The sequence below is a fragment of the Zootoca vivipara genome, chromosome 17 (genome assembly GCF_963506605.1).
Source record: "Zootoca vivipara chromosome 17, rZooViv1.1, whole genome shotgun sequence".
NCBI classification, from domain to species: domain Eukaryota; kingdom Metazoa; phylum Chordata; class Lepidosauria; order Squamata; family Lacertidae; genus Zootoca; species Zootoca vivipara.
This window is the reverse complement of record NC_083292.1, coordinates 23,591,415-23,613,808: the sequence shown is the minus strand read 5'-3', so window position 1 is coordinate 23,613,808 and position 22,394 is coordinate 23,591,415. Positions and strand designations below refer to the sequence as shown.

General features: G+C 50.5%; 2 protein-coding genes across 3 annotated transcripts; both read right to left on the bottom strand.

The window, feature by feature from the left end:
• Positions 1-634: 634 nt before the first annotated feature.
• FAM89B (family with sequence similarity 89 member B) lies at positions 635-11,655 on the bottom strand. Its single transcript, XM_035099279.2, has 3 exons — positions 11,403-11,655; positions 10,745-10,987; positions 635-3,684 (listed from the first exon to the last, which is right to left on the bottom strand). The coding sequence occupies exons 1-3, from the start codon at positions 11,439-11,441 to the stop codon at positions 3,400-3,402; spliced, it is 567 nt and encodes a 188-aa protein (XP_034955170.2). The 5' UTR covers positions 11,442-11,655; the 3' UTR covers positions 635-3,399.
• A 2,671-nt stretch (positions 11,656-14,326) lies between these two features.
• Positions 14,327-19,291, bottom strand: ZNRD2 (zinc ribbon domain containing 2). 2 transcript variants are annotated; one of them, XM_035099455.2, is made up of 4 exons: positions 19,226-19,291; positions 18,920-19,068; positions 15,530-15,614; positions 14,327-14,859 (listed from the first exon to the last, which is right to left on the bottom strand). In XM_035099455.2, exons 1-4 carry the CDS (start codon positions 19,242-19,244, stop codon positions 14,465-14,467), a joined length of 648 nt encoding a protein of 215 aa, XP_034955346.1. In that variant the 5' UTR covers positions 19,245-19,291; the 3' UTR covers positions 14,327-14,464. The 2 variants fall into 2 exon arrangements, with proteins under 2 accessions (XP_034955346.1, XP_034955345.2); XM_035099454.2 differs by lacking the exon at positions 19,226-19,291 and having other exon boundaries at positions 18,920-19,215.
• Between the last annotated feature and the right edge of the window lie 3,103 nt (positions 19,292-22,394).

Here is a 22,394-nt window from a genome sequence, read left to right as displayed (position 1 = left end):
GCAAACAAGATGAATTTTAACAAGGAAAACTTGGGCAAAAAAAAAATGAAAGGCACATATACAGGATGGGAGACACCTGGCTTGAGAGCAGTGCATGTGAAAAGGATCTAGGAGTCTTGGTAAACCACAAACTTGACATGAGTCAACAGTGTGATGCAGCAGCTAAAAAAGCCAATGCAATTCTGGGCTGCATCAATAGGAGTATAGCATCTACATCAAGGGAAGTAATAGTACCACTGTATTCCGTTCTGGTCAGACCTCACCTGGAGTACTGTGTCCAGTTCTGGGCACCACAGTTCAAGAAGGATACTGACAAGCTGGGATGTATCCAGAAGAGGGCAACCAAAATGGTCAAAGGCCTGGAAACGATGCCTTATGAGGAACGGCTTAGGGAGCTGGGTATGTTTAGCCTGGAGAAGAGAAGGTTAAGGGGTGATATGATAGCCATGTTCAAATATATAAAGGGTGTTATATAGAGGAGGGAGAAAGGTTGTTTTCTGCTGCTCCAGAGAAGCGGACACAGAGCAATGGATTCAAACTACAAGAAAGAAGATTCCACCTAAACATTAGGAAGAACTTCCTGACAGTAAGGGCTGTTCGGCAGTGGAATTTGCTACCAAGGAGTGTGGTGGAGTCTCCTCCTTTGGAGGTCTTTAAGCAGAGGCTTGACAGGCATATGTCAAGAATGCTTTGGTGGTGTTTCCTGCTTGGCAGGGGGTTGGACTGGATGGCCCTTGTGGTCTCTTCCAACTCTATGATTCTATGGCCCATCATCAACTGCAAGAGATCTCTTTAGAGGTTGTTCAAAACCAGGATCCTCACTCCTGCCCCAGCTTGGAATGAAACACAGACAAGAACCTGGTTCTGCGAGGTCATTTTATTCCCTGGATTCACGCCACGGTTGCAATGGGCTCCGTTGCAAAAATGCCCCGTTAAAAATAAACAAAACAATATATTAACTTAGCCGTCCAAAATTTGTACCCAGTTATATAGTGCGGGATGGGGGGAGAAGCAGAGATCTGCCCCAACCCTAGTATTTCAAGGCCTTAAAATTAAAACAAAAAAGCCCAGAACAATCATATATAATTAAATATTTTAAAGAGGCCGCTTTTTAGGTAACGCGGCCGAGGCACTAATAATTAATCCAGCAAACGCAACTCTGCCTAGAAAAATCTAGCAAGTAAGCTTCTTCGTGCACAGCAAGTTCCTATTCAGCTACGCCGTTTTGGGATGCTTCCAAAGGACTGGGGATGGGGTGGAGGCCGGGACAGAGCTCAGCCTCTAGAGCAGTGTTTCCCAACCTTGGGTCTCCAGCTGTTTTCGGACTACAATTCCCTTCATCCCTGACCACTGGTCCTGCTAGCTAGGAATGATGGGAGCTGTAGTCTGAAAGCAGGGGTAGGCAACCTAAGGCCCGGGGACCGGATGCAGCCCAATCGCCTTCTCAATGTGGCCCGAGGACGGTCTGGGATTCAGCGTGTTTTGACATGAGTAGAATGTGTCCTTTTATTTGAAATGCATCTCTGGGTTATTTGTGGGGCATAGGAATTCATTCATTCCCACCCCCACCCCCACCCCAAATAATATAGTCCGGCGCCCCACATGGTCTGAGGGACGGTGGACCGGTGGTTGGGGAAGATGGGAATTGTAGTCCAAAACATCTGGAGGGCCGAAGTCTGGGGATGCCTGATCTAGAGCAGTGTTTCCCAACCTTGGGTCTCCAGCTGTTTTCAGACTACAATTCCCATCATCCCTGACCACTGGTCTTGCTAACTAGGGATGATGGGAGTTGTAGTCCAAAAACAGTTGGAGACCCAAGGTTGGGAAACACTGCTCTAGAGAGACACAGGAAGCTGCCTTATATTCAGAATCAGACCCTTGGTCCCTCTCTAGCTCAGTACTGTCTACACTGACTGGCAGTTGTTCTCCGTGGTCTCAGGAAGGGGCTGTTGCCTACCTGGGGAAGCGCTGCTAGGGACTGAACCTGGGACATCCTGAATTCAAGGGCTGAGCTCTGCCGCTTGCCCTGTGTAGTCTTCATCTCCCAAAGAGAGAAAGAGAGCCGATTTGGGGTGGCAGCCGTGGGGACACTAAGCGAGGGAGGTGGCCGAGGGAAATCCTGCTACCCCATCCCCAAGAAGTCTCTTTCAGCTGGAAAATACAGTGCCTAGTTGAGGTGTGAGCCATTCCCCAGAAACAAACAGTGAGGTAGCCACGGCCACGGCCTCAGTTATGCCTCAAGCACCATGTACATGGAACAGAGCTGCAGCTTTTCTTTGAAATGGAAGGACTCTCAAGAGACTTTCCCTTCTGGCACAGCTGCAGAGTCAGATCAATCGCTGCTGGGCAGCAATGCTGGGAGGTTTCTTCTAGGCTGGGGTGGGGAAACTTGGAGACACCCCCCCCCCAACGCTGCTCTCAGAGGCCACAGGGCTAGTGGCCACGGATGACAGCGGCTGTAGCCCAAGGAGGGCTAGAGGGTTCCCCTATCCCTCCTCCAGGAACCTGGTTGGCCCCAATGGGAAGCCAGATGCTTACATCCTAAAGATTGCAGCGGCTCATCTGTCCCATAAGCCCCTTTTTCTGAGTGAGAAGAGGATGGTGGCAGCTGCCTTTGGACTGGAGGCAGGCACTGTTTTCTCCTACTCCGGAGCACAGGACCCGAACCAATGGCTTCAAGTTACAAGAAAGGAGATTCCGACTAAACACCAGGAAGGACTTCCTGACAGTTAAGAGCTGTTCGGCACTGGAACGGACTCCCTCGGGAGGTTGTGGACTCTCCTTCCTTGGAGGTTTTTAAGCAGAGGTCGGAGGGTCATGGATGCTTCAGCCGAGATTGCAGGGGGCTGGACTGGATGACCCTCAGGGTTCCCTCTTAACTCTACGATTCTGTGGTTCTATGCCCTGGAGCGGAGGCGCATTTAGGGGACCACGGCCAGCTCACCCGCAACGGGTGCCAAGCTGAGGGGATGCTGCAACAAGGACTTAGAACAGAAGGCAAGAGGCGGATTTCGGCGTTGCACGGGGCGCCGCTGAAATCTGAAAGCCCCAAGTCCGCCATTTGCCCAGAGGACTAAAATGAATTGCACTCTGTTCCTGAACTGGCTGCACACACAAACCTCTTTTTCTCTCTCTGGAAAGATTGCTCTGTGACATCCCGGCGGCGATTGAATGCTAACCCCCCCCACAGGTTAATTGCAAAGCATAAGGTGGTAGTTATCCTCAGGGGTCGTTTGATTATGACGGAGCCAGCTGTAAACTGCCCGATGCGAACAGCCCTCCTCTCACTGAACCCCTCCATTGCCACCCTGAACGTCTTTTGCAAAAGATGCAGGAGTCAGGTTCGCCAGCTGACACACAAGGGGGGGGGAAGGCAAGTGTGGAGCGGAGGCAGAGGCTTCAGATGGTGATGTGGAAGGAGTCCTGGAGCCACTGATCCCGGGAGTTCTGGGGCTGGAGCAGGCGGAGCCGCTGGCCCAGAGGGTTTTCCTTGTGCCCGTCGGGGCTCATCTGATCCACCTCGAAGTCCTCGTCCTCATCCGAGAAGCCGTTTTCAGCAGCCAGGCTGCCTTCCGAGTGCAGCGAGGAAGACATGTCCTGGAAGAGGCCCTTGTATTCCTGAATGGACTCGTACAGGGACCACAGCTGGCAGAGCAGAGACATGTCCAGTTGCCGGAGCCCCACCTGAAACAAACAAAGAGCGGAGAGGGCTCAGCTGGAGAATCGGCAACACTTCCCCGTAGTGCCAGCCTGGGACACCCGGCAAGCAGGACATGACCACAATTGCTCTCTCCCCCATGTTGTATTCTCCAGTGACGGGCATTTGGAGGCATTCTGCCTCTGAGGTATGTAATACTGTGTTTTAATACTTCTGTTGGAAGCCGCCACAGTGGCTGGGGAAACCCAGCCAGATGGGCGGGGTATAATAATAATTAAAATAATAATATTAAATTTTTATTTATACCCCGCCCTCCTCAGTCAAAACCAGGCTCAGGGCGGCTAACACCAATAAAATTACAGTAAGACATAAAAGAAAAGAAAACAATGAATTAAAATACAGATTAAAACACAATATTAAAATTTAAAATGCAGCCTCATTTTAAGTAGTCCATAAATCCAAACCATGAGGGAGGAAAACACAGGGGTCAGACTGAATCCAACCCAAAGGCCAGGTGGAACAGCTCCGTCTTGCAGCCCCTGCGGAAAGATGTCAAATCCCGCAGGGCCCTGGTCTCCTGTGAAAGAGCATTCCACCAAGTTGGGACCAATACTGAAAAGGCCCTGGCCCTAGTTGAGGCCAATCTAGCCACCTTATGGCTCGGGATCTCCAGAATATTGTTGTTTGTGGACCTTAAGGTCCTCCACGGGGCGTACCAGGAGAGGCGGTCCTGTAGGTGCGAGGGTCCCAAGCCGCATAGGCCTTTAAAGGTCAAAACCAGCACCTTAAACCTGATCCTGTACTCCGCCGGGAGCCAGTGCAGCTGGTAAAGCACTGGATGAATGTGATCCTGCGGCCAGGACCCCCGTAAGGAGCCTCGCTGCGGCATTCTGCACCCGCTGGAGTTTCTTATTCTTATTCTTAGTATTAGTGAGACTGTGGAGCAAGACAGTCAGTGTCTTTCAAATTCAGGGAGCAACCAAAGCTCTGTGGCAGAGCTTATACTTTGGCACCTCCAGGTACATCTGGGAAAGAGTCCTCCTGCCCCAAACCTTGGGACCCCCACCCAGACCTTGAGATCATCTTGGGAGGCCCTTCTCTGTGTGCCCCCAATGCAAGGGGTCCGGAGGGTGGCAACAATGCTCTTGTTTTGTTTAAGCACAGAGGAGGAGGAGAACAAAAAGCCCTCAAAGTCACAAGGGTCGATTGGACATCAAAGGCCAGGAAGTTTAGACTTCTTTATCAGGCTGGCTCCCGTACAAAGAAAAAGAGAGAGTAAGCAATAATAATAATAAAAAAGGTGCCAGAAGACAATTGCTGCAAACTGAAAATGGGTTTCTAGTACAGTACAGTATGGGTTTCCCTGCAGGGAGAGTTGGTGCATTTTGAAAAGTCTGCTGTGTGTTTCTGCTGCTCCCTGCTGGAGGAGGAATGCATAGCACGTGCTTTGAAGCCATGCCAAGTCGCACTTCTCCTTGACTCCCCATTCGTTACATTTAGCGGTTACAGGCAACCAACCCAATTTATGTGGGGGCTGCGTTTAAGTGAAACTGCGCATATTTGAAACACCATTGGGAAAGCCTGCGAAGAACCTCCCAACCTCTGGAAAACCCTGAAAAAAACCTTTTTTAAAAAACCAGACTCCCTCCAAACTTCCTTGCTCAAACTCCAACTCTCTTGCAGGCTTCAAAGGTTGTTCGCAAAGGCTCCTGCGATTGCACTTGCAAAGGCTTCTGGGATTGCTAGGTGCTGTTTCCATGCCTTTTTTTTGCCCTTTCCGGGCTCTTCTAGGAACATTTTTGCCATTTTTATATTAACTTCTGGGTGCGGCGCAATGCCCACATGCACAATAGCCTGTGCTATTAAGCGGATTGCAGTTCCAAGGGTGGTTTGCAGTCTTTGTTGGGTTTGTTTTCACAACCACCTGGGGGGGGCGTGTCACTGTTTAGCCTCATTCTCCTCACACACAGGAAAAGCTGAAAGTTGCACCGAACCGTACAACATAGAAAGAGTCCTGTCTGGCCCAGCCTCCTCTCATCACAGTGACCACCCGGATTCCCCAATGGGAAGTCTGCAAGCAGGACCCGAGGGCAAAAGCACCCTTCCCCACTTGCGATTCCTGACAACTGACAGCCGGAGGCATACTGCCTCCAGCAGCAGACCAGTGTTAGAAATTAGCTAGGCGCCAGGCGCGTTTTGCAACGGTCCAATTGTGACCATGTGGAGATTTGTGGATGCCAGGTTGGCGACTGGGGAAAGCAAAATGTCACTTAAGAGAAGGATCTGAAATATTTTCCTTGAAGCTTGGGTCTGTTTTATTCTGGATAGTTTTATTTCATGTTTTAATGTGTTGTAATCCGTTTCGAGATGTCTTCTTTAAAATATAAAGCAGTATAGAAATGATGATGATAATGATGCTAATAATATATCATTGGGGGGAAAGGCACCTAGACATTCCATTGTGGCAACTGTAACCTAGGTGCCATTTAGCAATAAGCTTATATATCTGAGTTTCTAACACTGCAGAGGACATAGCCTTATCCTGCACAAATCTCACTTTCCTAGTCTTCATAGATGGACGCTCTAGGCAGAGATGGGAGTACCTGATTGCCCAGGAGCCCCTTCAGCCAGAATGACCAATGGTTAGGAATGATGGGAGTTGTAGGCCACAGGGTCCTCGTGCCCGCTCTAGCCACTGTACCAGACTCTCTCTTGAATTACCATCCTTTCAGTTTTGATTCACTTACTTTTAAAACTGTCAGTCATTACAAAATGGGTCTCAGGGCAAAACACTAACAATAGCTGTACTCTAGGAAATAACCTTAGGTTTTACTCTAGCCTATTTAGAATGGACTGCTAGAAGATCAAACCTATCCATTCTGAAGGAAATCAGCCCTAAGTGCTCACTGAAGCTGAGGCTCCAATACTTTGGCCACCTCATGAGAAGAGAAGACTCCCTGGAAAAGACCCTGATGTTGGGAAAGATCACAAGGAGAAGGGGACGACAGAGGATGAGATGGTTGGACAGTGTTCTCAAAGCTACCAACATGAGTCTGACCAAACTGCGGGAGGCAGTGCAAAACAGGAGTGCCTGGCGTGCTCTGGTCCAGGGGGTCATGAAGAGTCGGACACGACTAAACAACAACAATTTAGAATTCATTAACACGGAATGCCATTGGACACCACTCACCACTGAGTACTGCAATAATGTAGACTTTGGCTTATATCAAATGATCTTCACAGCCTGACATTTGATTGAGTGCACGTAACTACTTCTAATTTCCTGGGCACTGACTGCAAACAAAGATGTCTTGTAAGTAGCAAGTTTGTCCTGATCTGACGGCAGATAACAAACACTCTAAAGATGCATAAATCCAGGGCGACTGTTTTAAGGAGGCAAAATACTCTGATCCTAGTTGTATTTTACAGTTGATTATGTACTACCGTGTTTCTCCTAAAATAAGACACATCTTATATTCATTTTTCCTATAAAAAACCACATCGCGGCTTATTTTCGGGGGATGTCTTATTTTTTAATTAAGCATGGTACAGCATTGTTACCTTAACTATGATACGGGGCTTTCTTGCGCCGCCCGCTGAGCCCACTGCTGGGTCCCTGGGCTTGACGCGGTGCGGCGCGGTGAGGCTGGGGCTGCTGCCGGCTGCTGCCGGCTGCTGCGTCTTCGCGCGCCGCCCGCTGAGCCCACTGCTGGGTCCCGGGGCTTGACGTGGTGCGGCGCGGCGTTGCTGGGGCTGCTGCCGGCTGCTGCCGGCTGCTGCGTCTTCGCGCGCCGCCCGCTGAGCCCACTGCTGGGTCCCGGGGCTTGGCGCGGTGTTGCTGGGGCTGCTGCCGGCTCCTGCCGGCTGCTGCGTCTTCGCGCGCCGCCCGCTGAGCCCACTGCTGGGTCCCGGGGCTTGACGCGGTGCGGCGCGGTGCGGCTGAGGCTGCTGCCGGCTGCTGCGTCTTCGCGCGCCGCCCGCTGAGCCCACTGCTGGGTCCCGGGGCTTGACGCGGCGCGGCGCGGCTGGGGCTGCTGCCGGCTCCTGCGGCTTCGCGCACCACCCGCTGCCGGGTCCTGGGGCCCGTTCAGTCGGAGCTCGGCGCGTCGCTGTGCTGGGGCTCCCGCTGTGCTGGGGCTCGGCGCGGCGCGCGCTGCTGTGTTTGCCGGCTCCCGCTGGGTCGGGTAGGTACCGGTACCCCCAACATGTCTTATTTTTGGGGGATGTCTTATATTTTTTTGCCTTTAAAAGATCGTGCCATGGCTTATTTTAGAGGCACGTCTTATTTTAGGAGAAACACGGTATGCATGGTGCTGTTTTACTGAGCGCAGTCGGTGTATGCATGTCGATCCAAAAGCATTTTTGCATATTTACCATCCGGCTAAACTGATAATTCGGGGGGGGGGGGGGCAGGGGAGAGATAGAATGATTATGCTTTTCTCCAGGAGGAAAATCCAATGTGGTATTCAAAAAGGTTTTTAAAGACAAACAGACCATTGGCATACAGAAAATACTTAGGTTTCTGCAATAAAGTCCATATGGTTGTCAATAAAAATGTAAGTGTGGTGTCGTAGTTAGAGAGTAGGAACACGGGAAAGTAAAGTTAAAATCATAGAATTGGAGAATTGGAGGGATGCCTTGTCCAACCTCCAGGAGGCCAATGCATGAAAATGAGAAGGAGAGCACCCCAAATCTATGCCTGTCCATGTCAAGCTGACTGGATGACCTTGGGCCAGCCACTCTCTCTCAACCCACCCTACCCTACAGGGTTGTTGTGAGAATAAAAGGGAGCAGAAACCATGGCTGGATCTAGACACATCAAAGAAGTGTTTCAGTTAAAACGTATTGCAAACTTTGTATGAGAAATCGGGTTGGCAAAAAACGGAACTCCACAGCGCCATCTGGTGTCACAGTGTTAGAATGCCTAAGCAACACATATAAAGCGCCTTTTCTTTGCCAATGTAGCTGAGTCCCGCGGGTATTTAGAGGAGAGATGGGATGGAAATGGATCAGGGCTGTGTGTGTGTACACCAGAGAGCACTAAGAAAAGCCAAATCTGGCCTCCTCAAGTCCAGAAAGTGGTAACAAAGCTTTACAATAATGTACCTTAGGGTTGAGCTACCTAGCAAGGAAGGTGGCTCAGCCAGGCAATCAATGCCTTTCCTTGAGAGAGGGGGTGGTCCCCACTTGTCTAAAGGAGGTGGTGGCAAAGACCACCCCCTTCAGAAACCCTCCCTGGGTTTGGAAAACCTATGCAAGGAACTTTTGTTCTGTTAGGACAAGGGTTTTGGCTTGCCAGACCAAACAATTCTCCTCTCCTGCCTTGTGGTGTTGCAGAGGTTCTCTCAACCCCCACCTCCCTGAGCCAATGGGGGAGCTGTGGGGGAAGGTGGAAGCCCCTTTGTGCAACAGAACAGAAGTCCTTGGGGGAGGGCCTCCAATGAGTTGACTCCCACCCTAAATAATTATTAGCTGGTTCCCAATGCCCCCTTCTTGGGCAAGATCATTGCACCATGAAACCAACTTTCTAGAGCCATTTCAATCGGGGTTTAGGCTTGGAGAGTTTCAATCAGCCCCATAGAGCCTTCAGTGGCGAGTGCTGAAGGGCTCGATCTTATCCCCCGTGCCGCTTAACATCTACATGAAACGGCCAGCGCTTTGGAGTGCGTTGTCAGCAATATGCTGATGAAATGCGGCTCCATTTCTCCTTTAGGAGGCATGGCAGCTGATGTGCTAGCTAGACAGATGCCTGACCTCTGTAACGGACTGGATGAAAGCCAATAAACTAAAGCTTAATCCAGAGGGGCTGTTAGCTGATGGTTTCCTAGACCGGATGGGCGAGGTTTGGCCTGATGGGGTCACACACCCCTAAAGGAGCAGGCGTGTTGAATGGGGGTGCTTCTGGATCCACCAGCGTCATTTGAGCTGGTGTCTCTCGTCAGCTTCAGCCGATGGCCCAGCTTATATTTTTGTCTCTATCTGGACAGGGATAGCCTAACTTCTGTTGCCTGGTAAACCTCTAGGTTAGATCACTGCAACGTGTTACGCCTACATGGGAACGCCTTCGAAGAGAGTTCCGAAATGGTAGCTGGTGCAGCATTCAACAACCAGATTGTGGACAGACCGCTTTCTTGGTACAACTGCATTGACTGACAATTAGCTTTTCAGCTCAGTATGAGCTATAAAGTTCAGGACCACAGTGCCTCAAGGGCTGCCTCTCCACACATGAACCACCCTAGGCCCTGCATTCATCATCTATGAGCTCCCCTCCAAGCATTACAAAAACAGGCCTTCTCAGTGGTGGCTCCCCATCTGTGGAATGCTCTCCCTAGTGAGGCATGCCAGGCACCATCATTACACATTTTTAGGCACCAGGCAAAACCATCCTGATTTCACCCAGGCTTTTGGCCCTTAATTTTGGAAGTATGTTTGGGACCTCTGTTGTTGTTTTTTACTCATCTTTTTAGTGGAGTGGGCTTGTGCATTTTGGCTTTGTTTTATTCTTGATCTTAATGTTTATTTTGGTACATTGCTTTGAGTCACTTTTGTGAAAAAGCGACTAATGCTATAAGTAACAAAGAATATGCGTAACTGCGCACTCATCATTGCCCTGTGTTACTTATTCAGGTTCTGCTGGGGAACAAAATTAAGCTGCGCCCTGCCTTGCGAGCAGCTAGAAACCTTGTTCAGTCCCTTTCTGGATTCCTGCACACACAGTCATATCCTTGCAGTCAACGAGGACTAAAAACATGCAGAATTTTGTTGCCTAATGGCACTATCTATGCAGGTGGCTTGAAAGGACCTGAGAAATGTACATTCTGGTGCGACCCAAAACTTGAGTGGCCCAAGACAATATATTGCCCAAGGCAGAATAGGAAATGACAAGGGACACAGCATCCAAGGCTGGCCCAGTTATGTTGGCACCTGAGCTCGGAAATCCCACAGGTGCGTCTCCCTGAGGGCACATACACAAGAGTAATAATACATCAGATAACAACTTCCTCCTCTTTCATGCCATCCCAAACGGCCTGCTCCCTCTGCCCCAGTGCCCCCCCAGAACAGGTTCGCCTGAGGGTCCTGACTTACCATCTCCTTGCGCAGCACCGCCAGGGCCGAGTCGAGGTTGGCGGGCTTGGTCCGGAGCAGCAGCTTCTCCGAGGCGGCCTGGGACTTGCTCAGGTCGTCCTGGATGCGCGTCTTCTTGCTGTAAACTTTCTCGATCTCGCGCCACGAGCCTCCGCTGGAGTTGATGATCCCGCTGAGCCCCTTGGGCAGCGGGGGGAGACCCTCGATGGCGCACACGTTCCCCGCCAGGCTGTCCTGGGAGGACTGCAGGCAAGTCATGGCGAAGAAGAGGAATATGTTTGGGGGGTGGGGGGAGGAGAGGAGAGAGAGAAAGCGGGGGGGGGGAGGAGGAGACGAAATCAGCCCCCACCCGCGCCCGAGGATGGAGAGAAGAGGCCGGAGGCCGAGAGGGAGCGCCGACTGGACGGCAGAACTAGCCAGCCCCCAGCCATATACGGAGGTGAACAGAGATGGCGGGTGGGGGCGACGCTTCAAAAAAGAGAGGTACGGGGGCCCAGGCCTACCGGTCTCCACGCCGATTTGGCTGCAGAGAAAAAGGCACTCTGGCTATGCTCAGAGGCCCCCTCGAGACTGCTGGCTTAGGGACCTATGCAGGCTGGGCAAACAGGCCCGCGCTGTCCTCTCTCTCTCTCTCTCTCTCTCGGGCCGGCTAGCTTACCGAAGCCGGCTCGGAGGCGATCCAGCTGGCTCCCCACATCCCGCGGCCCTGCTCCGGCTGCGCCGGACACCAGACGGCGGTGCCCTCCCGGCCGACCCGCTCGGCGCAGGAGAAGTGCCCGGGCCGCGAAGAGCACAGCTCCGCCCGGCGCCCGTCTCCGCCTTTGTTCGCGCTCTGCCCGTGGCGGTGAAGGCAGCGGCCACACCCGCAGCGCCCCTGCCTGCCTCCCCGCTCGCCTGCCTGCCTGCCGTGGCGGCGCGGCGCGCACAAGAACGCTGCTTAAAGGGGCGGCCGCCGCAGCGGGAGGCAAAAGGACGCCGGGCCTCCTTCGCCGCTTGAGCCCGTTTTCAGGGCCGGGAAAGAGCTCTCGGACGTGGAGCACGTGCAGAAGCCGACGCCCTTCCCTCTGACAGGGAGAGCGCAGGTGCCGCGTCTCCAAGTTGGCAAAGGGGCTTGTTGAGCGCACCCCAACCTCCACGCGGCAAGGGACTGCAGGGGTGCCTGCGCTGACGCAGGGCTCCGTTTCCTTGGAATGAAGGTCAGCGGAGACCGTGGTACCTAGGGTGCCAACTTGAATAAAGTATTGGGGGGGGAGGTATAAGCCCCTCCCCGCATAATCGATCACAAGACGCGGCGCACGCACACCATTTGAAATACTTTCTGGGAAGGGGGGCGAAGGGACCTCGGCCCCTAGGAGTTGGTTGCTATGCTATTTCAAATTCAGACCCTCCAAGTGTCCCCATTTTCCAGGGACAGTCCCAGATTTACAGAAGTTGTATCAGTTTCTGATTCAATCCCATAATGTCCTGCTTTTCCTTATTTTCATCCGAGAAATGTTGGAGGGTATGGAGTTATGCGACCCCGGAACCAAGGAGATATAATTATACAACCTTTAGAAGCAGCCCCATATAGGAAAGTCTGGCCTGGTATAAGCAGCTTCTTATATTCCTAATAAGCCACTGAGGATGCACAAAGTACCCCAAACCCTAAGGCTGCTTCCAGCGCTAAACTCATAGTTCTGCCTCTGTGTGGCGCCAGAGCTCTGCTCTCAAAACCCCATGCCTGCAGGTGAATCACCCTTTTAAATATTGTCCTTATAATATCAACCTGTCTCCCCTCAGCAAATAATTTGCTTTATCAAGAATGGTCGGTTCAGAATTTCCCACCTGTTAACCATATTCACTATGTGCCATCTGTGACAGGCTACTTTGCCTAGCCAATGGTAGAGCCCACCCTGCTTTTGGCAATGGCTAATGAGCTAAAAAACTAAGCCATGTTCCATTTCTCCAGCACTGCAAAACTGGAGTCTGAGACCTAGTGAGAAATCCACCAGTTACCATATCCCAGTCCTTGTTGTGCCCTTCCAAATGACAAGCTAACATTTTTACCATTGTGCTTCACACATCCTGACCCTATGTAGAACTCTAAGCCTGCCGATTTTGATATGCTTAGGTCTGCCTAACTCTGCATAGGAAAAAATGTAGTTTGTGTTTATTGGTGGGGAGAGAAGCTTGGCACATTTCCGCTATCAGACTGCAGCTCTGGAAGACTGCCACTGACTGATCGTTTCTCAGTGTCCTTTCTCTTTCAAATGACACCAACTTCCCAACAGGAATCATGATAGGGCAGGATACAGTTGCCTGCTTGTGGTAACATTCTCTACTGGATTTGTTTACTTCCAGTGCAGAACACCAAGGTATTACGCCAGACTAGGGCTTACCAGTAGTGTTGCGTAACTGGGGAGGACCATACCTTGGTAGCAGAACACCTTTGCAAGGAGGTCACAGGCTCCATCTCCGGCATCTCAAGAGAAAAAGGATCAGGACAGTGACAGGAAATGCTGCTAGGAAGCAGCTCCTAGTCAACATAGGCCAACCTGGTGCCCTCCAACTGTTTCTGGCCACAGACCGGGGCAGCTTTAAAATAGGATTGGCCAACTTCAAGGACAAGGCTTTCAGTGGCTGCCAGCTGCAACAGCTATGTTTTACCTCCACTGTCAGAGGCCTTGAATGCCAGTTTCTGGGAATCACGTATGGGGGAAATGCTGCTGCACGAGGGTTCTGCTTGCAGGTTTTTCATAGGCATCCAGTTGGGACACTGTCAGAACAGAAGGCTGAATTAGATGGGCCTCTAGCCTGCTCCATCAGGGCTTTTAGGTACACAAGGCAGCTTCTTCTGTTCCTATTGCATTTGTCTGTTGTCATGAGAGTCCAACCTGAAGCATTAAAACAGACACATTCCAAATTCAGCCCTAGACTCATAATGCAAATGGAGAGAAACCTTTGGTTGAATACTGTTTCACATTAGGAAGCCCGTATCACTTTCCCAAGGGCCACATTATGCCAGCAACTATCTTTGGAGCAGGCAAGAACCCAGAATTCTCACAGCAAGATGTATGTTCATGTTTCTCTGCTGTGTATAAGGATCTAACTCTGCTGGTAGAAGAGGACTAGAACATGCTATCTTCAGCTCCCTCATAAAACCACCCAGGCATGGAAGATGCCAGATTTCTCCTGACTTTCTGCAGCTTCCATAAGCATAGATGATTTGGTAGCCAGAGTACTAAACCTTGGCTGCTTTTGGCATGATCTGCCATCCTAGAATTGTGTACTCTTGCAAATGTCTTGCATGTTCCTCCCAAAGGGGCCTGGCCTTCAGCTTGAGAGCTATTGGTTTAATTGACAGCTTGTGACTGTCCCCCCTCCCCTAAGCTAAACCCTTGACAATCCTAATTTTAGAGTATCATACAGGCAACAAGACCAGGACGTTTACTGAGTGGGCCCAAAGTTCTGCAGGATGGTTCTGTGCACCCTTGCCAGAGGGGGAAGTCTAACTCATTTCCCTACCTCATTCTGTCCCAAATGAGACCCACCAGTTCAACAAAGATCTCCAGGAACCTTTCCCAAACTTCAAGACAACCAGAATGAGACAAAATGCAACACATTTTAATCGGAAGAAAGAGCACAGTCTTGTTTGAACTGCTCGGACTCTAATTTAGCCTCTAAGGGACACATTGCTTGGTGCCATAGGCATGGCTGTGCTCCTAAGGCTTGCCAATGCTCCTATACATCAGGGCCACCTCCCTGCAACAGTTCCTTAATTCCTTTGAGGGATTCTGTGCAGGACCGAATAAGTGAGCAGAGCTGTATGCTTGTTTCAACGCAAGTGCTCTGCTGGAGCTCATGGACAGCCCAGTTGATCTTCTGCAGTATGGCCTCCTCCGCTGCAGCCAGGGCACTAGTGGGAGGTGGACAGGCAGGCACTGCAACAGGGGCTGGGAGTGCTGGAGCGATGGCAGAAGCTCTGAGTCCTGCTGCTGCTCCTTCACAGTGTTCTGGGCGTGGCACATGGCGAGGAGTTGGCAGAGAGGAGAGGTACTCAGGTGAAGTGGCATCATCCGAGTTAGTAGCTAGCTGTCGTTCACGCACTTGGGATAGAGCAGCTTGAGCATTCAGGGCTGCAGAGAAGAAGCACATAGGCATCACCGTGGGGCCCTGTTACTCCTGGGCCTCCTTGAGCCCCTGCCCCAGTCCTGTACACGCACAAGCCTCTTGCAAACATCCCAATGAAAAAGAACAGGCAAGTACCACTGGAAGATCTAAGCAGCAACTTAACACTAACTCTCTCTTGTTAAGTGAAGCAGAAAAGGTTCTTTCCTGGCACACCCAGAAGCCCACTATAATAATTTTACAATAATATTTTTATGATTTTTATGCCGTCCATCTGACTGGATTGCCCCAGACACGCTGGGCAGCTCCCATAAAACACAATAAAACATGAACCATTTAAAACTTCCCAGTACAGGGCTGCCTTCAGATGTCTTCTAAAGGCAGAATGAACAATAAAAACATGAATATAGGGAATCATCCAAGTTGCCAGAGCATCAATGTGTAAGCATTAAACAAGTGCTGCAGCACCAGTTATGGTTTATAGCAACTGCAGCATTTAAACTCCCAGAAATGGAATCAGGCTCATGAATTATTTCCAGCTAATTAAGAAATACCTCTCCCCACCAACACATAATGGGAGGAAAGCCCTAGATCCTAATCCCCACCCTCTAATCCAAGACTCTTGTCCTTCCCAATCCATCCCAGTGAGGCAACCTCCCCACACTATCCCAAGCATACCCGGATTGTCCTTGTCAACATCAGAATTAAGTTCTTGGCAGGCGACACAGTACAATTTCTTCTGCTTGTCTTGCAGCAAAATGGTCTGAAAGGGCAAGGTTATAGCAAGGAGAGAAAAGTGTCAGAGCTTGCAAAAGGAATGTGATGTGTGAGAGATGGGGGTGGGGGTGTGTATGGGGGTGGGGAGGTGAGAGAAATTACACCAGTGAAATAAATAAAAACCTGGATTCTAGGCACCAAAATTCTAACTGTGAGCTAATGTTTGATAGAGAAAAGATTGTCACAAGATGTCAGGTGTTGAGGAAAGAAGCAGGAGCTTCCTCCACTTTAAAAGACACAGATGCACAATTTACCTCATTATTTTACATTCAGGGACATATAAAAAAGCATTCTGCACTTGCTTAAGACCAACAGATATCCCTTCTTCAGAAAGACTCCATCTATCTCCAAGGAAAAGATTAGGGTAAAACAATTGTGTGCATGTGTGTGTAGTGGTGGGGATCACAAATGATATGCAGCTGCTACTTCCTAGATCCCTCCTATCTTCTACTGACCACATTATTGCATATTGAAACCAGTGCTCTGATTACTGGAGAGAGAGGAGCTCTCTTGGCTCCTGTTTTTAGAAAACTACAGGAGAAAAAGATTTGGCTAAAATCTGGGTGAGAACTCAAAGGCTTGTTGATCTCATTATTCCCACCTCAACTTTCTCCTCAAAACTCGAGCAACCTTTTCAACTCAAAACCTCAGGACTCATATTTTCTTCTATGGTTTGAGCATAACTTGCCGTTCCTCATGGTTGCTGCAGACTTGCTGAGCCTATGTGTGGCCCTCTCCCACAACCTCATACATAAGACCCAAAAGTCTTAGTTGCCGTCTAAAAAATAGCTGGCAGAGGCTAGCTAAGGAAGGGCAGAGAGCTCTGTTTCTCCCACAACAGCCTACTGCATTTCTTTGGATGAATGGCCTTTTCTCTCCCAATAGCCCACTTGCCTTTGATGCTGGGATCAGAGGCAGGATGGAACCTTCTGTTTCTCTTCCACCAGCCTGCTCACTAGCCTATGGCACCAGGTGAATGCTGAAATATGCTTTGCAGGCCAGTGACTGCCACAAAAACTGCATATACAAGCCGTAATAATACTCAACACTGCCACAAACTATTTCAAGCATTCAGAATGCTTCTCATATATTATCTCGCTGTATTCGACAGCCCTGAAAAATGGAGACCATATTGTAGATGGGGAATGAAATCCAGCTAGACTAGGAGACTGACTTACCAGAGGCCATTGAGGGAACTCATGTCAGTGCTAAGATTCAGACCAGTGACTCCGCAATTCAGAGCTCAACCTCAGCTCAGCCTTCAGCAACCTGCTACCCTGACGCCTTCGTGTAGGCGCCAGGTTGGCAAAGGCTGTATTTGCCAGTGGCTACACCAGCTCTTCATTATTATATAATACACGGGTGTCAAACTCAAGGCCCGGGGGCCAAATCCGGCCCGCCAGACCTCGTCATGTGGCCCGCCGAGCGCCCCAGCCAGCGGGACCCAGCAGCGGGACCTTGCTGCTGAAGCGCCGCGCCGACAATGCGGTGACAAACAGCTGGGGCCTGGGGGGGGTAGAAAGGCGGCCGGAGCAGCGCTGCGTGGTGCGCCCCAAGCCACAGCAGGAGAAGGAGGAGGCAGCTTGCCGGGTCAGCGCCCAGCAGCACCGCACGAAGAGTCCCGAGCCTCTGCGACGCAGCAGTGCTCTGTAGCACTTTGAATCCTCCTCCTCCTGCCACGGCTCGGCGCCTGGAAACGGCTGCTGCTGCTGCTGAATCACAGACAAAGCACCCAGCAGCGCCGCGTGGAGGAGGAGGAGGATTCAAAGTGCTACAGAGCACTGCTGCGTCCCAGAGGCTCGGCACTCTCCGTACGGTGCTGCCGGGCACCGACCCGACAAGCCGCCTCCTCCTCCTCTTGCCTCACCTCCTCCTCCTCCTGCCGTGGCTCAGCCTCATGAACGTGCAACTCTGAGGCTTTACGCACGTCTGCTAAAATGGACACCCGCTGCCTCACGCTGCACGGGAAATGCTTTTTGCCCCTGGGTCCCTTCGCGCTCTTTTCTGGCGCTGAATCAAGGCGGTGACCCCCCTTCCCTTCCTTTCTTCCTCTCTCTCGTTCTTATTCTTTCTTTCCATCTCCTTCCTTCCTTCTTTATCTCTGTCTTCTCTCCGTGTTTTTTTTCTTTCCTTCTTTATTCCCTTCCTTCTTTCCTACTCTTCTTTCTCTCCCCTCTTTCCTTCCTCTCTCCGTCCTGCTCCCTCTTTTCTTTCTTTCTTTCTTTCTTTCTTTCTTTCTTTCTTTCTTTCTTTCTTTCTTTCTTTCTTCCTTCCTTCCTTCCTTCCTTCCTTCCTTCCTTCCTTCCTTCCTTCCTTCCTTCCTTCCCATCTTTCTTCCTCTCCCTCATTCTTATTCTTTCTTTCCCTCTCTACTTCCTTCCTTCTTTCTCCCTTTCCATCTTTTCTCCCTCTTTCTTTTTCTTTCCTTCTTTATTCCCTTCCTTATTTCCTACTCTTCTTTCTCTCCCCTCTTTCCTTCCTTCCTCTCTCCCTCCCACTCCCTCTTTTCTTCCTTCCTTCCTCCCCTCCCTCTCCCTCCCCCTCTCCCTAGAAACATAGGATGCTGCTTTATACTTCTGGCCCTTAAACCCTGGAACCAGGAGAGCAGCTCCAGTGAGTCAACCTCAGCCAGTCCCTTTGGTGAAGGGTGGTGGCTCACTGGCAGAACATTTGTCCTGCATGCAGAAGGACCCCAGCATCTCCAGGTACCAGTAGCTCTGCAAAGCTCCTGCATGAAACCCTAGCGAGCCTCCACCACCCAGTGCAGTTACCGAAAATCATTTTTCAATAAATTGTACAATAATTGTACATTTGAATATCTACTTGCCATTATTCTGACTATGTTTCTGCTTTCAGAGCTAGTTATTACTTACATCATTACAAAAAACCAGTAATAATTGAATGCAGTGACAATAATTTATGATAATAAAGAGTGGACACATAGTCCTACAGATACAACCGGCCCTTTGAGGGTGACCAAACTGCTGATGCGCCCCCCCCCCCGATGAATTTGAGTTTGACACCCCTGATATAATAGCACCGCACTTCAGGGAATTCTCCTGCCTGTTAAGGTGCTTGAGTTTAAGAATGGTGTTGTTGTTGTTTTTTTAAAAAAGCCCTAAACTCCTCTCAGTTGTGCTGCAGCTCCCACCTGCCCAGAAATTCTTCCTTGGCGGAGCAGAGAGAAAGGGATGACAGCAGAGATAGGTACTCTGAGCGTGCTCAGAGGTTCCCTCGTTCTCCCCCTCATGTTTCGCGCAAACATGACCAGGCGCCTTCGCCTCCTCTCACCCCGCACTCCTCGCAGGAGTCGCCCAGCATGCGGTAGCCCTTGAGGAGATAGTCGCTCATCAGCTTGCTGATCTTGTCCTGCCGTTCTTGCCGGGCCTGGATCACCTTCAGCTCCGCCTCCGACGGCGGCTGCCATTCCGGTTCGTCGCCTGGGCGAGGGAGGGAGAATGGGAGGAGCGGCGGTGGGTGAGGTGGGGAAACAAGCCTTCTCAGTCCCCGTCCCGCTAGCCGATTACTAGGCCAGGCTCGCCTCTCGCCAGGGCCTGCAGGCCCGGTTGCCATGGTTACCGCTCCTCCCTCACTTACCTGCCGCGTTCAGCGCCATGATGTTCCCCGGACGCCGCAGCTTCCGGCTTTGACCACGCCTCCTCCCTGCTCGTTCCTCGCAGAAACTCCGCCTACAAACCTCTCTGTCCTCTTTTCTTTCCCTCCCCCCACGAAACTGAGGCCTTAAAACGAAGGTTCCGGCGGGACGTTTGCTTCCACTTTACGTACACGCACGGAAATTGGCTAGCGGGCAGCGTAGAGTATAGTTTCAAGCTTGCCTGGAATCCGTAGATTCTGGCACGCACAGGCTTCCCTCCCATAAACCCACGATGTGTTTGCGGGAGGACTTTGCAGCTCCTTCAAGTTTGCAGCCGCTTCAAGGGAGAGAAGGCACTCTGCACATGCTCAGTGGGAGGCAAGGTTCAGTGGTAGAGCACATGCTTTCTATGTAGAGTGCCCCAGGATTTGGCAAGGCATTTGAATGAGAAAATGGAGAGCTGCTGCCCTGTGGAATACACAGTGCTGGTCTAGGTGAATTAAGTATGGGTGGGATCATAGTTCACATCTTTGCATGCAAAATGTTCTAGGTTCAATTCATGGCATCCTTGGTGAAATCAGTATCAGGTGGTAGGTGATGTAGAAGAGCAGCTGCCAGTTTGAGGGGGCAATAATGGGCTAAATCGTTGCTTCTTTTATGACTGGGGTTTCCCAGGGATACGGGGTGAGCTCCCGTTGCTAGGTCCCAGCTCCTGCCAACCTAGCAGTTCAAAAGCACATCAAAGTGCAAGTAGATAAATAGGTACCGCTCCAGCAGGAAGGTAAACGGCGTTTCCGTGTGCTGCTCTGGTTCACCAAAGCGGCTTTGTCATGCTGGCCACAACCTGGAAGCTGTACGCCGGTTCCCTTGGCCAATAACGCGAGATGAGCACCGCAACCCCAGTCAGTCACGACTGGACCTAATGGTCAGTGGTCCCTTTACCTTTTTAACCAAAACACAGATATCTTACAGTACGATTCTATGCATATGTACTCAAATTCTACTGAATTTAATAGGACATACTTCTAGGTATGTATAATATTGCAGCTCAACACTAATAATTCATTTACCTGCAGGACTTACAAGTTCCTCTGGGATGCCCTTATGTTCTAATTAAAGTGAAAACTACTTCTGGAGATGCTGGAGAAACCCAGGAGTTTATTGTTGCAGTCAGTTGGCAGCAGCCTGGGTATTTTGACCTCTCAGTGTCAAGTAAAGGCAAAAAGAAAAAAGGAGTTCATGCTATTAAAAATAATCTTATTTGGGATAGATGTGACTGAGGGTTAAAAAAAAACCTGAAATGCAAATATAGGGCATAGATCCCCCCCCAAAAAAAGAACCTCAGAAACGGTAGTTTTGTTGGGAGTTGTAGTACTGTAAGGTGAAAGTTTCAGTTCCCAGAACACTTGGGGGGGGGGGGAGCCATGTGCTTTAATTGTAGGGCATGTATGCAGTCCAAGTGGTGGGGTAAGGAGACTGTGATGTTTATGACAATCCAACAGTGTAATCCCCCACTATGATCCCGTCTGCAGGCTGGGGATGAGGTCATAACCATCTTGTTTCATACTGATACCAACCCAGTATATGGGAGACTGAGCTTGATACTCTCTAATAAGAGACTTCATATTATTGCCTTTTTGCTCTTTATTGATGAAATGCAACAGAACAGATCAGGGTCTGCAGTGAAATATTACAGAGATCACTCGCTAGTAATTGCCAAATAGACAGAAACAATGATGTAGCAGGATATTAAAAACATTTCAAATGTACTCTTTCGGCTAGCTTTGTTCACATGGTTGTATCTTCAGACCCAGTTCCCGGGGTTCTTTTCTTTGCGGGGCGGGTTGTCCTGTTCAAATGAAGTAAGGAAGCAAAAACCAACTAATACCATGTCAGAGGCAGCAAAAGTAAAATTGCTTGGTGGTTTTCTTTTTATACCTTTCCCCTTCCGGCAATAGCAACGCCGAAACTCTTTCTTCGTAGTTTCTGATGTTCTTGCAATAGGAAGCCCTCGTGTCCCACGGGCGACTAGAAATGTTTTACTGTACAAAGCTACCCCGGAAGTTTAAGCTAATGACAATTCAGCAGCACCCACTAAAGGCGGGCTGACCTCGGAAAGGAAAATACAGGCTGGCCCAAAGCAGTTCTGTTTCTCGGTGGACTTTTCCCGCCCCCACTATACAGAAGCGAACACTGGGCATAGAAATCAATGGGAAAATCCAGAACTTTACTGTAGTTGTTGTTGGTCAAAGATTGTAGCAAATATGAGTATTTTTGCTCATTTCTTATTTTTTTAATCATTTCAGAAAAATGTGAAAGCGCAACTCTTCTGTGCGCGAGGTAGCGGAGCGTGAGACTTCTGTAGGCAACTGAGTGCTCCATTAGGGCTGAGACTGAACTAAAGCTTCAAGCAACGTAACCATCATGCTGGCATTTGCATTGGCAGGATGTTTAAAAGCAAGCAAAGAAAACAGTATTTTTTTTCACACGAAGACTCAAGTTGGAAAGAGGACGAAGAGGGATGGAGTCGCGCTTACAGTAAAACCCCAGATTTTGCCACACATTTCCAGCTCGGAATGTGGTAGCTGTTTAAAATCCGTGCGAGGTGCGCGTCTTCGTTTTGTAGTTCTGTGGTTACGACCAATCGCGACAAGGGAGCGCTGAATTTTAATACCTCCCCTCCCCCGCGCGCGCGCCTGTGGAAAAGAAAGCCGCTGAGGGCGATTGGCTTAGGTCTAGGAGAAAACTGGCTTCTACCAATCGACGCAAAATATGTTAAAAAGAGGGCAGAACTTCCTGCCACCGTTAAAAGTATCGTCCGGTTCCGCCTCTGAGGCGGTTGCTGTGGCAACGGGTGGTATGCGCCGCCGCCGCCGCTCTTGCCGGATCCGGTGAGGATGGCCAAGTGGCGGCGTCTATCTGTGCCGCCGCCAACTTGTCTCCACTCCGGCCTCGGACTCCCTCCAAGCGAGCACGCATTGGCCCGCCACGTCCAAATGCATAGCCCTAGCCCAAGAGGCTTTGCAGCGCTGCCGACTGCAGCGCCTTCCCGGCTGCCTCTCCTCTGTTCGCCGGCGGGGTGTGTGGGCGCCCAGCGCAACTGCCCCCTCCTTGAAGACGCATTTGGTGTGCGACCCGCGAAAGCAACCTCATTATCCGCCGCCACCCTCA

Excerpts from the sequence above, each read along its gene's own strand:
- FAM89B (XM_035099279.2), bottom strand. The coding sequence starts at position 11,441 with ATGTGGGGAGCCAGCTGGATCGCCTCCGAGCCGGCTTCG. Across the intron at positions 10,988-11,402 it reads TCGCCTCCGAGCCGGCTTCG|TCCTCCCAGGACAGCCTGGC; the intron begins GTAAGCTAGCCG and ends ACTTGCCTGCAG. Across the intron at positions 3,685-10,744 it reads CGGTGCTGCGCAAGGAGATG|GTGGGGCTCCGGCAACTGGA; the intron begins GTAAGTCAGGAC and ends TGTTTGTTTCAG.
- ZNRD2 (XM_035099454.2), bottom strand. The coding sequence starts at position 19,201 with ATGGCAACCGGGCCTGCAGGCCCTGGCGAGAGGCGAGCCTGGCCTAGT. Across the intron at positions 15,615-18,919 it reads ACTCCTGCGAGGAGTGCGGG|ACCATTTTGCTGCAAGACAA; the intron begins GTGAGAGGAGGC and ends TTGCCCTTTCAG. Across the intron at positions 14,860-15,529 it reads TGTTGACAAGGACAATCCGG|CCCTGAATGCTCAAGCTGCT; the intron begins GTATGCTTGGGA and ends TCTTCTCTGCAG.